Here is a 16,962-nt window from a genome sequence, read left to right on the forward strand (position 1 = left end):
CACTTGTGGAGTCCCCCAGGGTTCCATACCGTCTCTTGTCATCTTAAACTTTTACATGGAGCAACTTAGTGCTCTACTCACAGATAAAGGCATCAAGGTTCACCAATATGCTGATGACAAACAACTCCCCTTAAAAACGTGCTCTGCCACAAACACTGCTTGCACATCATCCAGACTTGGAAATCCAGCACTGACGTGAAGGTCAGTCAAACCAAGGCAGAATTCCTGTTAAATAACCATCTCTGTTGGTTCTCGACACACCTGCAGCCAGGACACTATCAGACTGCAGTGTAAGGAGTGTAACAAAGAAAAACAAGACAGCAGGCCTTTTCCGTCTATGCACCCAGGATCTGGAACAACATTCCAGGATCCATCACCACAATTTAGGAAAGAGATGGTGACTTACTTCTTCAAAGTATAATATGTCACAGTTGAATAACTGTTCACAACCCAGCTTTCTCTCCTATTAGTCGTCTTCATCTTAGTCTTTGACCATGTACAGCACTCTTGTCTTTTGGGTACGTTTAAGCTATATAAACACCATATACAATTATACATACATACAGAGAGTGGCTTTCTCTTAATCTTTATTCATGCTGCTTGATGTAAACTGAGGGTTAACTGTTTGTGCCTGCGCAGATAGTTAGACACTGGCAAGGAGGATTGTTCGCACAAGCAACAAACAGCTGTAACCTGTACAAACATTAATTAGCAAAGCATGTAGAAAATTAACAAATGGTTGCAATGTCGACAAAATACTTTGGCCCACATTTTTGTGGATCACTATTAGGTCTCATTTAAACCAACTATAATTTGCAAAAGAACTGTCTTCTATGAATTATAAAGTCATTCAAACATTTTGGATTTCTACTTGCTTTCATATACAATCTATTGAACATATGTGAATCACTAAAAAGCACAGAGCAACCCACTGCCTGAACGTAACATTTTATCACCTTACTAACAATATTATGTAAACAATATACGGCTTTGACTTTACGGCCTATGGTTCATTTTTACATGAAAGACAATATCACTCAATGTCTACGATTACTTCATACAGGACTTCAAAAGAACCACTATTCTTCTATTTCAACAGGTCCAAAAGTTCAGGGTACTTCAAGGAGTCAAAGGTTGTGGCGCTATCCAGTAGAATAATATGATTCATAACCCATCTGCCACCTCAAGTTCCTTTTGTAGTCACTGGTCCGTAAAACATTCTTATCTGGTAATCCTCAACAGGAATGAATGCAGTCATTAACCTATAACATGATTTTACATTGATTTGAGTGACAACTATTTGTTTAACCTGTAAATCAATAGTCAATACTTTACCAATACCACTTCACAATTGTAATGCAATGAACCTTGCATGCCAAGGCCTTCTCATAGCTGTTATCCACACAGTATTACAAAATGCAAAGTTCTGGAGAAAGGTCCATTGGTACTCACATGATTCTCTCATAGTGGTCCAGGTCTTGTTTCCCAGAGTGCTGCATGATGGCGGGGTGAGGGATCCCTGATGGATGCATCCCGGAGCTCAACATCAGAGGATGTGTAAACCTTTGTACAACAAAAATGTGTTATGGTTTATAGTACGGAACATGCCAACTGAATTGTCTATTACCACTTAAATGTAAAGCGTTATTACCCACATCAAGGATACATCTTTTATTAATCACGACTGATCAGCCCTACCGACATCTGAACCTGTGACGTGCACATTACAGACAGATCTCTTCAGTAGGTGCTCAAACCATCATGGGCATGATTCAGAGAAAAGTGGTAAACTTCTAGTATTTTGATTTATGCATTCCCAAACAGGTTATTTACCAGTTAACAATTGACAAATCTTTGAGGCGCTATGCCATGGGTATTTTACAATTTTTTCAAATGTCCTGGCTTACACCTGCATATCCTACTTGGACACCTACAGAACCTCTACATTGTGGAAAAGCTGCAAATGTACGGTTAAGGCAAATTTGAAGCTTCTTTTTCCATTAGACTGAAAAGTATTTGCCATGCGAAGAGCTCCCTTCCCTGGGGACCTGCTTAAAAAGTGGGGTGCAACATTGACCTGGTCGTCCATGTGTAAGCTTAAGAGTACATGCAAATATGCCAAAGGCACTGTGGTTCTTTGTAAAGGATTATAAAGGACAATTTTCACACAACTGCATTGCCAAATGCCCTGACACCACCCCAGCTCAGCGACAATTTACGACTCGACAAACGTGCATATTTCGTAGATTTACAGCAGCTGTAAGTTAGGTCTGTGTGCATAAAAACTTGCAAATGCTAGTCTCGTGAATTTGTGCCTGTATTTTACATACACAGGTGTGACTTTTCTACTAGCAAGATACACTTATGAAAGACAGTCAATTTTAGGCTCTCCTATGCTTTTTCCGAAGCCCTCAACACATTACTACCTGTTCAGCACAAGGGTCGACACATCACAATTCTTTTCTAGGTAGGGCTAAGGAGCTGACTGTGGCACACTACTTCAACACAGGATAGTACATATGTACTACAAAGTTGGGCTGTAGCATTTCCGGGGGGATAAGTTTTATTTAAACTTTCAAGCATACAATTTATTTTTTAAGAAGAACCCTGCACGCAATCATTTTGAACCAAATCGATGCAATTCTTCTACTGCGCATTAAGTTGCGTGACCAATTTGTCAATAAAGAGCAATATGTGTGCTTTGTTTTGCAAACTAACCCGCGTTTTTGTGAATATTGCCAGCAAAAATCAGAACCATGGACAGTGCAGCAAAATAAGAGGAAACAATTTTAGTTGCCAATGTCACTAAAATTCTTAACTTTTCGTGTGTAACACATTAGGTTATACATAACTGCAAAATGCCAACGGCACCAGTAGAATTGGATGAAAATATAGCCAACTACTGAAATTGTCAACCCTGGAACAAGGAAACCAGATTTCAAATCCTCGATTCGCCACATGACCTGATCCTGGATACTTCTCCGCTATCTTCTGTTCCAAATAGGACGATGCTTAGAAAATCGAAATCAGCATTATGTAGTATAAGACATGAACTGACAGAGAAGGCTGCCCTTTGACTTCAGAGAAAGAGTGCTGTACTGTATTGCACTGGTATTAAGACGGTATGTCCCTACCCCAAGCGTGGCTGAAAGTGCTTTCAGGGTAGAAAAGCCTCTTGCTCGTTTATGATGCAAGATCCAGGGGTGCTGGCTGCAGAGTTGCCAGCGGAAGACCTCTTGATGTCACGCGCGAGGATTGGAGGTGTGCTCCAGCAGTGTTGTAGCCGACATGTTAGAACACAGCATTTCATCAAGAATGTAGCAAAAATGTATCGGAGATGGAAAAGCAGTTTGTCTACATACACCAGCAGAGCTTCCCGTTACTTCCTGTTCGCATTACATTTCAGGACGCAGACCAGCCTAAATTGACATTCCTCATTCTAAGCGACTGCCGATTATCTTATTTTAATAGGAAACGAGTTCTAGAGTTGCATGTCTGCACAGAGAAGGCTAGCCCACGTAGTTATGTTGTGAAAAGGAAGGATGGTCAAGAGTGCAGCCATTTTGGATTGGAGGTTCACTCTTTGGCACTGACGGCTAAGTTCAGATTGTAGAAATCGTTGTCCAAGTCGGCAATACACAAGGTTATGAATGATATTTTAGCAATGGGGAGTGCAATGACCTTCTGGACCCGCTGTAATTTCTAGACATGGTGTCGTAGGAGCACATTAAAAGCTAATGCAATAGCGGAGGCATGAAAGGACTAGATCCGGTGAGAGTCCAGGGTGAGAGACAATCCTGCTTAGGATTCCATTAGTGTCCTCGGTCACCGCAGTGAGATAGTCAATGTTAAGAAGCTTGTGAGCCTCAGTAGGAGGGCATAATAGCCTGGGCCTCCAAAGATCATTGAAGGTGTACTGCAAACCCCCACCAGTAAGGGATTCCTTTTAGTCTCAGAATTGAAGTGACCTCACCAAAGTGTCCTCTCTTTCCAGTGTTGGCGATTAAATATCTTGATGTAAACCAATTGTATCACCATGAGACTGGATCTCCCTTTAGTTTTGCAGCAGCCATTAGGGATTCTCCACGCTTAAAAAAGACTGGGAGTGGACTTGAACGAATCTGAAAATCTGACAAACTGTGTGCTACCCAGATCACTGTCAAAGTCATAGGGTTCTGCCAGCACACCGTGGAAGAGCATCCGAGCATGCCTACGCTTGATCCCCAGTGACCCCGGGGTGAATGGCACAGATTCTGATTGGTTACGTCCACACTTCTCTCTATCCTTGAGCCCTTTCACCACGCCAAGACGCCAGGCCTACCACCCTCTACAACAATGTATCCAGTTCATGATCCTGTTCTGTCATTAATGTCTGGAATAGATCCAGACTGGATTCAGCTTTCTGTAAATTATGGTCAGGTTCCAAAGAGGATTTCGACAGATCTTGATGCAAGGATGTCATTTCTGACTTAAACTTGCGCATCAAGAGAATGTCACCTTTCAGGACTCGTGTCTGAGAGTTGTATTTCTATTTTGAGCCTCTGAGGATCTCGGATTCATAGGGATCTTAGATTTATGTTTTTGTGTGTCCTCAACATGTTCTTTAGAAGTTGTTTTATACTCCTTGTTTTTCTAAGGTTTGGGGGTTTTGCTGATCGTCAGTCTGAGTCCCCAAGAGTGAAAGAAGTACCCTATTAGTCTAGAGTAGTATCAGTTCCAGAGAAGAATCTACAGGAAGTGGCACTGCCACAGAAAGGTATTGAGGTGCCTAAAAACCGTTCTGGAACTAGTCCCACTATGGGGTCGAGCACTCCTAACCACTAATGTAATTCGGGCCCAGTCAAATGCTTGCCATGTCCTTCAGCCCGAGTTCTCCTGTCCTCAGCATGCTCTTGTGAGCAACACAGTGCCACAAGCGTCATGACCAGAACTCGTCCAAGTTAGACGTGTCTCGTGTGGCAGCTTTTTTATCAAGCCCTCAAGTCTTTCACTTCCAAATCAAATATCCCTATGTGATGCTAGTTCTGGTCTTGGAGTCAGCCCAAATCCATTCAATGCCCTGTAGACGGCTCTATATTTTTAGATCTTTGGATGTGGACAGCAGACAAGCTCATTCTCCAGATAAGTAGTGGGCTCCCAAGCAGCCCTGCTGTCCAGTGTCTGGACCACTGGTCCGAGTAAGCAGTGGGCTCCCACAACCCAGCCTCGTGCCTGTCACTGAACCTATAGGCTGGCCGCGTGGCATGCTTCAGAGTCTCTAGCTCTATCACCAATTGCTGGTCTCTTGACACAGACATGTATTTAATTAATGCAACTCAGTTTTGTGGGGCTGGTAAACTAATTAAGTTTCATTAACTCACTGGGGTCACTTTTTTGGCACAAAGCTCTATTAAAGCTGAACTACCTCCCAGGGCTCAGTCGTTACCATTCTCAACATGGCAGCTAGGGTCTTGAAAAAGCAGCACGCTGTTCTCTGCATAGCCACCGGCTTCCCAGTTAGTATCTCCACCTGCAAGCTGATTTGAGTTTTAAAACTGCACCCTGGGCTGCTCTGTTGTGTCCCCACCCCATCTATTCTAGGCAGTTCGTGGCCACCCAGCCTCTTCTGATCACCAGCTGCGACTCAGACCGGAGGCCCGAGCTCAGCAAGGATGCATCTTGTTGGGTCCTCGCCCTGGTCACGCTCCCATGTAAGAGTTTTTAAATTGTCCAGAAACTGTCCAGTTGAAATGGGATGAGTTAATGATTGCTCTAGCCAGTATGACTGCAGATTATGCTAGGAGGAGGCTTTCGAATTCCTTCAGCAGGAGTGGCTTGATTAGCGATCCGGCAATGGAAATGAGCTTGATTTGTTCATTGGTTTATTTTACTTGCAAGTGTGTTGAATGTGAACAGTTTTAGTTTTGGTGCAAAGATATTGCTTTTTGGGAGTGTTACCAACTGTTTCAATTGAAATTGGGTCTCCAGGCTGTTGTTTTTTTCGATGAAGGGTTCCGATAGGGAGTTTCAGAGATTCTTAGAGTAGATTTCACAGTTTGAGTTTCAGTCCCAGTTTTAGAAGTTAGTAGGGACTTTAAGAGCTCTTTGGTTTGGCATACAGACTTAATGGCACAGTCAATTTTAGGAGCTTATTAGGGGAAACACTGTAAAAAATGTCCATGACCCTTTGGTGAAACTGACTGATGGCCATCAGAGGGTCCTGCAGCCACTTAAACAGTTCTATCCATAATATGTCCAGGTTGGGGTTCTTTCATGGTTTGGTAAGTGCATTTGTACAAGAGGCCAATTGAGATGCGGTACAATGGGAAGGATGAGGTGAAGATTGATGATGCAATGATCTCGCCAGGTGGTAGGGTTGTTTCTAGTCAGACAGCAGACCATTTGGGGCTACAAGTGCTTCAGGAACACGGACAGCAGAGTAAGTCAATCCAATAACAAATTGGTGGAGGCCAAGGGCTGAAGGTTTAAGATGAGTGACACAGTGCGGTGCAGTTGAGACTTATTACACTAGGTGTTGATGGCAAGATGTGCAGATTTGGATGACTCATTATGTCTGAAATGGAAACTCAAAGCTTTGTATGTCCGATTTAGTCTGTTCGTTGATTGGTGATATCAGTTGACACTTCACAATTTAGTTGCACAACTTTGTCCAGTCTAGTTAATGACGGTTGTTTTCTACCTTTTCAATTTTGCACAGTCCTTTGGGTATGCATGACACACTGACCTTATTTTGTGTTAGGCTCAATTCCAATTGGCCTGTCCTTTGGTTGGGTATTTTGTTTGTAAATATTTTGTTTGGTACCCCCACAATTCCATATGCTATTTATTTACAGATTGAAGTTGATGGTTGCTCTCAGACATTGTTCTATGTCCTGATGAATACTTAACAAATAAATAAGGTTGAAACGTAGTCGATGTTATCCTTTGGCAAACCAAGAGGAAGCATACATTGCATTCTGATCTGGTTATAATACAGACAAATATTTGTGTTCTTTTCCTCTGAAATTGTGTATGTTTTTTGTTTATACAGTGATTTGTATTATGTTTGTTGTGTGTAACCTTGTGAGTGCCAATTGTACGTTTATGTTGGATTTTGTTTTATTCATGATTTACATAAAATATTTTCAATAACGTTGTCTCTGCATCAATTTTGCACAAATGACTCGTTAGGTATGCCAGGGACAGTATGTGCTGCATGCGTTTTTACCTGAGAGAGAGAGAGATACAACAAGGGACTTGCAGCCCACCCATTGCTTAGCATTCGTTGGCTTCATTGTAAATTGTATTTTCTACCTTCTAATTGGCCAGCATGTGCTTGCTTTATTTCCTTTTCTTTCGGCTAGAGTATGGACCAAGTACTGATTACTTCAGCTTGATTGTTGTCCTTCCTCTGCTCGCGCTGTGATTGAGGCACTACTTTTATTTTTTCTTCTGCCCTGTCGCACCTGTCCAACCGCTTGCCATCTGTAGCTATGTTTTACTATGTCACAAGCACTTCAAAGAAGCCATTTTCTCCTTTGAAATAGGTGTTATTGTGACAACAGGTGTTATCTGGTTCCAAATGTATTTTCACTAGGACATGGGTGCAATTGCCAAATGTCATATTTGTTTCCTTTTTCACATATGGGGAAATTAACGGATTTGCTCAAAATGAGAGGGGTGTTGTGCCAAGACCTAACAAGCATTGGCAAAGTTATTAAGTCTTGCCTTTGAGACAATTGGCTCTGCCATTACTTTTTATTCATGCAATACAGCATCGCTGACTTTGGTAATGATTTGTAGCCATGTGGTTTAGCAACATGGGTAAAAAAGAATAAAAAGAGCACTATGATGCATCTAGCACTAACGCATTAAAATATGTATTAGCCCTGGCTGCGAAATAGAGCCATTTTAAATTAGTTTTAGCTCCACTGCAAAGCATCCGTGCTGCTGTACAGCAGGACTACAAAACATTGCAAAAGCCAATAGCTGTCATAAGCGAGACCTGTTGGCTTTGCCAATGCCTGTTTTTAGCTATCCAACTTTCACCCTGCACTGACTGTCACAGTTAGCAATGTATGTTTCAAGGCACCTGTACATGTTTACCACCATTCATTTGAGACTAACTAGAGCTCTGAAGTAACCTGTATACCACAACCATTGGAGGGCTCAGGGCAGTTATCGCGCACATTTTTCCATAGTGTTCTGAAGCATAGATCCAATATAGTGCCTAATTCTGGAAGCAGTTTTCCTTCATACTACCCAATGCAGAGCAAAGATTTGTTTACATTTGCCCGTAACGCTTCTCTTCTTCATGAACCCCCAGATCTGGAGGAATTGTGTTCATTAAAAGAACCATCACAGTCATGAAATAGCTGATATAGTAGAGACAGGGATAGTAAAAAAATAGCGTTACTACACGTTGCTTACAGAAAATTATTAACATTTGTGCTCGCTGGATTCAGTGTGGGGCTGTATGAAAGAAGCAGTGACAGAAGTCCGAGGGTTGCACAAATTTAAGACAACTGCCCCCAGAGAGGTTGGGCAGCTGCTTTTCTAAGTGCGCAGGTAACCGCACCATGGCCTGTAGTGAATGCTCCAGGCCCACGGAGAAAGGGGGTGGTGGGTAAAAGATGCCATGCTTGAGCGGGGCACTCCCTCCCACTGGTCCATGCAGCACCATCGCCTCTCCACATCTGCGTGCTACCCTGTGTGGGAGACCGCCTGTACACTGCTGCCTTTACAAAATCATGCGTTTACCACCCAATGGCTTTACAATGCAAGTATAATTAAGTTAAGTGTGTGTGTGTTTATGTATATTCTCTACAGGCAGTCACCAGAAGGTAGAGCTAGGACCTCGTTTTAATAGGAAAAACATTTTTTACTTTACTAATAACTTTGGTGCAGTTTGACGACTCTTCACAAGATTTTCCAGTCTGCCACTCACTTCATCTGCGGTCTGGAAAGTTTCAGGGTGATTCGTCAAGCGGGGCCACGAAAAAGGGGCCCTGTGATACTGGTGACCTGTGGAGGTACCATCCTTCCCTCCTCCACCAAAGTCCCTTTCCTTACTCTTTCCTCTTCAGTCTCATTTAGGATGGCACTGGCAAGTGTGTGGACAAAGGTCCTCAGAAGGGTGTTGAAGTTGTTCATCATAGTTTATAAGCATTAATCTCCAAATTCTCATCTCCATTGTCCATATTTCTTCCTAAGCTCATGGTGTGCACTGTCCCTTACTGTGAGACAGCTGAAGCCTCTACACCCAATGGCAACATTGCTATGCAGAGAACCAATCCGTGAAATGCGGAGCACAAAATATAGTACCTGTAATACTAGACTCTAAAAATGAGTGTTTGAAAGTGCATGGGGTATTACATTGATAGGCCCTTTTATTATTTATACACACGAGGTGATGGGAGGAATACTTGCCATTTGACTAACGAGTGGCAATTGCTCGGGGTAGTATTCCAACCCACTGTTTTGCTCATAATGCCACTTCAGATCCGATATATATATATATATATATATTCCAATAGGAACAGTCCAGTCTGAAATGCCAAACCAGGTGCTCTCTCAACAAGAGCATAAGATACCAGAGACCTGTTTCGCCCTGATTGGGGATCTTCAGTCAGGTGCATCATGGTTGCAAATCAAGTTGTTAAAGCAAACACACAAAAGGTGATGGAATTTGTTTAACCACTGCCAAATGCTCGGGGTACCATTGCAACCGACAGCTAAGAAAAATAAAAAAATGCACATGAGCAATAAGTGCCCAGCAATATGTACATTTGACAGGCTAATGCATCTAAAAAAAAAAAACATTTCCATAACAAAAATCCATAAACCAGAAATTAGAATTTGTATCAGCAAAGAAAACATGCCAAAAGTGCACACAGGTCAACAATCACAAACTATGTCACGTCGCATCTGCAGTCGTACTAAAGACCTCTTGATGGCTAATCACCAAACCGTAAACAAAATAAAAATGGGAAAATTTAACTATCCATAAAATGCCCAGGCGTTGATGGTCAGCCTTTCAATCACTACCCACCCAGGATAAACATATGAAACACAATGGCTACAGGGCTTGTTCTCTCTGTTTTTATTGTACTTTTTGTGAGAATTTATGGCATGGGGTAATCTAGACGCCAATTCCGTCTACAACCAGGCCTACAAAAGGGTTTTCAGCATTGCTGCTTTTATAATGTGTTGTGTATATCCAATTTCTTATTGAAATTCAGGTATTTAAAAAATAGAATATGGTATAGAAAGCTTATTTCCATCTCAGCTACTCCAAATACCTTTACATCACTCAAACATCAAAAAATAACATTGGAAAATGGTACAACTGTTTTGTATTGACAAAGACTTGTTTACTTTACAGCTTCATAAGCTTTAGAGGATGGATTTTATCACACTGGAAACCAAATGATCAATAGTCTCTAACTCTCTAAAAATAGGTCAGAGTGATGGAATAGCAAAAGTGGACACTGTTCACTACTTGGTCCTAAGCCTGATATGCTTTGAACACTGGGGGGCGCCGGTGCATTAATGTACATTCCAGCTGCATTGTTGATTTCTCTAGCAAGACGACAAACAGTAAGCAGGTGAGTATCTTCACTCCTCTTTCAGAACCACTCTCCCTTTTAAGAAAACACAAGGCCACCAACTCAGAATAGCATCATTCAACTGCAAATGAATGGCAAGGATGCCAAACCAAAGTAGAAAGGGGGAGGGGTACTGACCCTACAGTCCTGGTCTGGATAACCAGCACTGGGTAGAGCATTTAAGTCCTAGATTAGTCTTAAGTGAACACGTCTAAGAAAAACTTTCCAATTTTTACCCATCTACATCATCTTCAGTATATGAAAGCCAATGTGACATAAAAGAACTGAAGTTCTGCCACTCGCAGTGCAAAGTACCAGTGTCTTCATATGTATTTTTAGGGCCTCGGGCAAGATAAATATTGGGGTCCATTGTTCGGAACAACATTGAATTTTACTACCCATTTTATGCTAATTGCATCATGGTGTTAAGCAATATTGAATTGTACTTAATCTTTAACAAAAAAACACCCAGGTAAAATATGTTTGCCCGGGCCCATAAGGGGAGAGAGAGGCAGAAGTAGCGGAGATGGGTTCTGGCAGGCATCTGTTATGATGGAGAAATCGACAAAGATGTTTAGTTTGCCAGTGGGGTTCTTGGAAGGTTGGGGCTGGAAAATTGCCTGATTTTTACATACAAGGTGTATGTAAAATACGATTCTGATAAGGAACCCCAACACTGAGCTCGACCGGAGGTTCAAGGACATGGAATATGCACAAAGGTCCCTACGAGGTGAAACTAACAAAGATGGTCCATAAAACGATCGAGAGGTTAAGACATTAAATTGACTTTTTATTACTGTATACTCACAGAAACTCAGATGGCATTATAGGATGTAGGTTATATGAACTTTCATAATTTCACTACCTTGTTTATGCCATACAAACTACCATTTCAAACGGAAAACGTTTTTAACAATCAGAATAGTCCACAATTTGGCAGATTCTATCATACAGAAGAATTAAACATCCTGGACTCCTCCCGCTCAATGAACCGCCAAATCAATGCTGTCACGTCCTCCTGCTTCCACACGCTCCACCTCCTTCATAATTTCATTAAGTGGATCTCCGCCGAGTTCGGGAAAACAGTCACCCATGCACTCGTCAACAGCAGACTAGACTACAGCAGCGCACTACACGCCGGCACCACCCAGAAACTCCCCCAAAAAACTGCAGACTGTCCAAAACGCCCCCACCAGACTCATCATGAACATTCCATGCTGCAACCACATCACCGGCCGCCTGAGAACTTCCCTGGCTTCCTGCCAACAAGAGAATCACTTTCAAGCTTTTCACACACGCCTACAAAGCCCTCCACAACACCGGACCTGCTTACTTCAACCACCGCTTCTCCTACACTCCCACCAGACATCTACGCTCCATCCAACAGGCCCTGACCATGGTCCCACGGATCCGCATGACCACGGCTGGAGGAAGACCCTTCTCCTACCTCCCTGCAAAGACTTGGAACTCCTTGCCTCTGCACCTCAAGCAATCGACATCGCTGACGCAATTCAGGAAGGACCTCAAGACATCACTCTTCGATTGCACCACGGACCCACCTACCCACCCAGTGCCTTGAGACCCTCAGAGGGGAGTAGTCACGCTTTAGAAGAATTGAATGTTCAACTTCCACACTGGAGGGTGTGATTTTTGCAGTTACTCGATACTTAAAGATCTTTACTCAGCAGTACAACAGTGGTTTTGAATCGGCAGCCGATCCAAAAAAGGGCGCTAATTGTACAGTGACTTTAATTCTTGACAGACAGCAATGCTGAAAGAGCAATTAGGACTAATATATGGCAGAAAAGCCAGACTTGACTAAGGAAACTGATTCACTGTTGAGGCAGAATGCAGTTAATGACAACTGCCCAGTGGGTACAGGTCTATATGTAAACACATTTTGTTATATAAGGAGAATTTGCCACTTCCGTTTGGCAGAAAAAGTACAAAATCATGTCATATACTTCATCAGTGCTTTCCCGTGAAGTTTGAGGCTTACAAAGGTCACACATGGCACAAACACTTACCAACCCATGGAAGGAGTCATCTGCCCAACACTGCCAGGAGGAAGGGAGTAGAAGCCGGATAAATCAGGTGATTGTGAAGGTCGGTGCACACCTAAGCAGAAGACCAAAATGTGAGTTATAAAGTCAAACTTGGCAGCAACCAGTGCTAAAATCCCCAGAAACGTTGGGTCGATTCTTTCATTTACAAGTGTGTTATGATTGGGCATGGTAGGGAAAGTTTGGTTTTTGGCAGCAAGCCCTCCAGATATGGGTAGAATGGTTACTTAATAAATATTGAACAAATATTTCTGTTAAACACCATCCTAGTCTTTGTGCTGCAATAGAAGCACAAATTGTACATTTACATTTCCTAAGTCTACTGCATTTTGGCAGCTGCAGGTCTCTTGCATAAGACGTCTCCTCAATGATCAGGTTCTCCTCTGGAGATGAAGAGGGAATCAAAAGCTATTGAAAAACTGACATAAGGCTGTTTCTTTCACTGAATTAACCAACGCTGTTAGGCTTCACTTATTTCCTGCCTGATTTTTAAATTTACCCCTTTTAGGTTTGGGTTTTGTTAGCGCAGTCTAACAGACTTACTATATAGAATATACAAACAGTGGACTATACGTCGGCCCATTCACCAGTGGCTTTGTCTGACCAGCCTCTTTCAGCCACTGGCTTGAGACTGCCATTTGGGTTTTGGCTCAGCCCAGTGGCGTTTTCATCTCTCAGGTAAGGCTATTAGCATGAAGGATGCTTCTTTCCTTCTTCACTCAAGTGCCTGCACTCAAAGGCTTAAAGTACTACTTTACAGGCATAGCCCTCTCTGTCCACTTTTGCTGCCTTCCTGGTGTGGCTCTCACTCTGCCCTCTTCTGTTCACTACAGCTCCTCCTGTCCCTACGTGTCTCTAGCTCCCCCACCACCCACCCTCTCCTATCTTGCTCACATCTCCAGCTGCCTCCATTGTGCACTCCTTCCCTCAGCCTGCCTGTCCCTCCCAGTGGCTTCACTTAAATGCCTCTCAGTATTGTTTTCTTTGTTTCATAGAAATCAAAGAAGTCTGTAGTGAAGATCCCCTTGACTTCAATGCTTTTTTCTCCATGCCAACAGAAGGTCGGGTGGCAATGGAGCCGCTATTAAAGTCCCCACTTTCAACACCAGAGAACATAAATGGACTAGAATAAGGGATATTTTGCCACCCTACATTTATTTTATTTTTTTTTTTTTTTGAAACCGTTTATTGCAGGTTGCAAAAGTTACAGGTATGGGCCTACAACCACCCGGCCGGCCGCTAGAATGACAAAAGCATATTGCATACATACAGTAAAAGTCTCTCGGCAGTGCAGAGCAGTGAAACAGGAGTAATCAATGGTGCAGGCCACACAGCTCCAAGCCCACAGTACGGTTCCCTTTTCTTGAAACAAAACAACACCAAAAAACCACACCCGCAAGGCAACCCGCGATCCAAAGTGACAGCACGTGCTCCATTAGTGGGGGATCCAAACCAGCAGCAGAACTCTGAGGAGGGGAATGGGAGTAGGCCAGGGACTGGGGGACCGCGCGCCCGCGGCCGAGGGAGGGGGGCCGTCTAGGGAGACGGAGCAGGCGAGGCAGGCGGTAGCAGAGGTGGCTCACAAATACCCCCGCGGTAGGCGTTCCAGGGGCCCCAGAGTTTCACCCACGCCCCAGGCTTACCCCTTGCCACATACACCACCTTTTCACGAAACATACACCAATCCATATGCTCTATCCAGGCCGACACCGCAGGGGGCCTCTGGGATCCCCACAATTGAGCAATGTCACGCTTAGCTATCATGTATCCCAGAGTCACCCACCGCGTCTGCGGGACCGAATAGTCATTCGGTTCCCATACATTCAGCAAGCATCTCCTCGCTTCAGGCAGCAGCGCGACACGCGTAACCACACGCAGGACCTCATGCACACCACGCCAGAATCGCTCCACCTTCGGGCACTCCCACAGTATATGCATGAAAGTCGCCAGCGCACCACAGCCACGCTTACACAGTCCGTCACCAGCAAAACCCATACGCAGAAGCCTTGGCCCCGTCACGTAAACCCGGTGAAGGATCTTGAGCTGGACGAAACGAAGGCGAGCCGGGATGGCCACCTCTTTCGGAGAGGCCACCGCGGAGATCCAATCCTCGTCGTCCAGCTCCAGCCCGTCGGCAACCCAGGCCTCGCGGAGACTAGTCAGCAGGCACGATCTATCGTTGATCAGTTTTTTGTATATGAGGGAGATCGTGCTGTCCGGTACATGGCCGTCCAGCACTCTGTCCTCCAGGGGGGAAGACTCCGGAATGGATGCGACGTCCGGGAAGACGGAGCCCAGCGCATGGCGGACTTGTAGGTACCGAAAGTACTCACTGCCCTGCAGCTGAAACTCCGCCTGCAGCGTCTCAAAAGTTTTGAATCCCCCCCTCGTCCAGAGATCTCCCACCGTGCTGATTCCGATCGTGTCCCACTTCTCGAAGCCCTTCGACGTCCATAGGGAGCCCAACCTCTCAGACGCATACAGCGGTGACGCCCGGGTCAAACGGTCCTTCCACCCCATAGCTGCATTAGCCGCGTGCCAGACACGCACCATAACACGCGTCGGTCCCGTCAAACGGGAGTCGGGCGCGCCAGAGTAGAGCGCGCGATTGTAATCGCCACCGGGTAGGAGCATTTTATCCATCTCAAATGCCGGGTTCAAGGCGGGCCCATAAAGGCCATGATTAATTGCAGCTAGTTGGGAGGCCCAGTAATACCGTTTAATGTCCGGGAGGGCGACCCCCCCATCGTACCACGGGAGCGTCAATTTAGCCAGAGCAATACGCGGCCTCCCGTCCCAGAACAGGCGCCGCTGGAGGCCCTCCACCTCACGGAAATAGCGTGCCGGGACCAAGTCCATAGTATTCTGGAGGGCGTAGAGGAATCGCGGCAGGGACATCATTTTGAACAAAGCCGCTCGGCCGAGCGGCGAGAGCGGCAGACGCCGCCAGCGCACCACGTCCTCCCTCAAGCGCTGGAGGGGGGGCAGCAAATTCCGCTCATAGCGGGCCTCCGGGTCAAGTGTGATATAGATACCCAGGTACCGAAAACCTTGGGAGGCAATCTGGATCGGACAGTCCCGTGGTAGGGCCGGAGCCTCCCCGGAAAGCACATAGACACAGGATTTCGCCCAGTTGATGACCAGGCCTGAGTTGCGACCGAATGAGCGCAAAACATCAACCAGGACGATCAGTGATTTACGCGGGGAGGCGAGATACAGAAGGATGTCGTCAGCGTAGAGGGACACACGGTCCTCATGCTCGGGGGTCCAGCGGAGACCACGGATAGAAGGGTGCCACCGCAGCCACTCCGCCAGGGGCTCCAGGGCCAGGGCAAACAGGAGAGGCGACAGGGGGCAACCCTGTCGTGTACCCCTCCCCAACGCGAATGGGGCCGAGACTCGCCCATTCACCACCACCTGCGCCAATGGGCCCGAATATAGCAATTTGACCCAGCTAATGAAACCCGGGCCGAACCCGAATTTCGCCAGCATCGCCCAGATGTATGGCCATTCAAGCGTATCAAACGCCATGGTGGCGTCCAAGGACGCCAAGATGGCCGGCTCCCGCACAAACGGGACACGCGCGAGCACCCCGTGCAAGCGCCGCAGATTGAGCGCCGTGTTGCGGTGCGGTATAAAGCCAGATTGGTCTTGGTGGACCAGGCCGCCCACCACGCCAACCAACCGGTTGGCCAACACCTTGGCCAGGATTTTGGGCTCCGCGTTCAAAAGCGAAATCGGCCTATAGGATGTGACCCGTTCACGGGGCTTCCCCTCCTTGTGGATCACCACAATTGTGGCCAGGCGCTGGTCCGGCGGGAGGGAACCCTGCGAGTGGGCCGCCAGGAACATCGCGCGCAGGTGGGGCGCCAACACATCCGGGCGTAGCTTGTAGAGCTCGATGGGAATACCATTGGGGCCCATGGCCTTGCCGGATGCAACCGAGCGAATAGCCAAGGCAATTTCGTCCGAGGTGGGAGGGGCGTCCAGCGAATCCCTGTCCTCCACCGTTAGGGAGGGCAGTGCGATGTCCCGAAGCAGGGCATGGGAATCTTCCTCCGAGCAGGGGGAAACCGGGGAGTAGACTTCGCGGAAATAATCCGCGAAGCAGGAGACAATGGCTTCCGGCTCGGTGACACACGCACCATCAACACTCTCAATCAAAGGCACCACGCGGCTCGCTCTCTCCCTCTTATCCAACCACGCAATCAATTTGCCAGCCTTATCACCCACATCATACAATCGCCCCTGCTGCTCTCTACTGAGGCCCCTGGCCGCCTCCGTGACGAGGGCCCGATAGGCCGCCTGCTTTA

The 16,962-nt window shown here is 45.7% G+C and overlaps 1 protein-coding gene across 3 annotated transcripts in view; it reads right to left on the bottom strand.

The window, feature by feature from the left end:
* The window catches only part of TCF7 (transcription factor 7), a 319,653-nt gene that overhangs the window by 79,065 nt on the left and 223,626 nt on the right, over positions 1-16,962 (bottom strand). For all 3 annotated transcript variants that reach the window (XM_085618024.1, XM_085618023.1, XM_085618025.1), the window contains 2 exons: positions 12,614-12,704; positions 1,453-1,563 (listed from right to left, as the gene is read on the bottom strand). In XM_085618024.1, coding sequence (XP_085474150.1) covers positions 1,453-1,563; positions 12,614-12,704 — 202 coding nt within the window. The remainder of the gene's footprint in view (positions 1-1,452; positions 1,564-12,613; positions 12,705-16,962) is intronic.

Source organism: Triturus cristatus, chromosome 7 (genome assembly GCF_964204655.1).
Source record: "Triturus cristatus chromosome 7, aTriCri1.1, whole genome shotgun sequence".
NCBI lineage: Eukaryota > Metazoa > Chordata > Amphibia > Caudata > Salamandridae > Triturus > Triturus cristatus.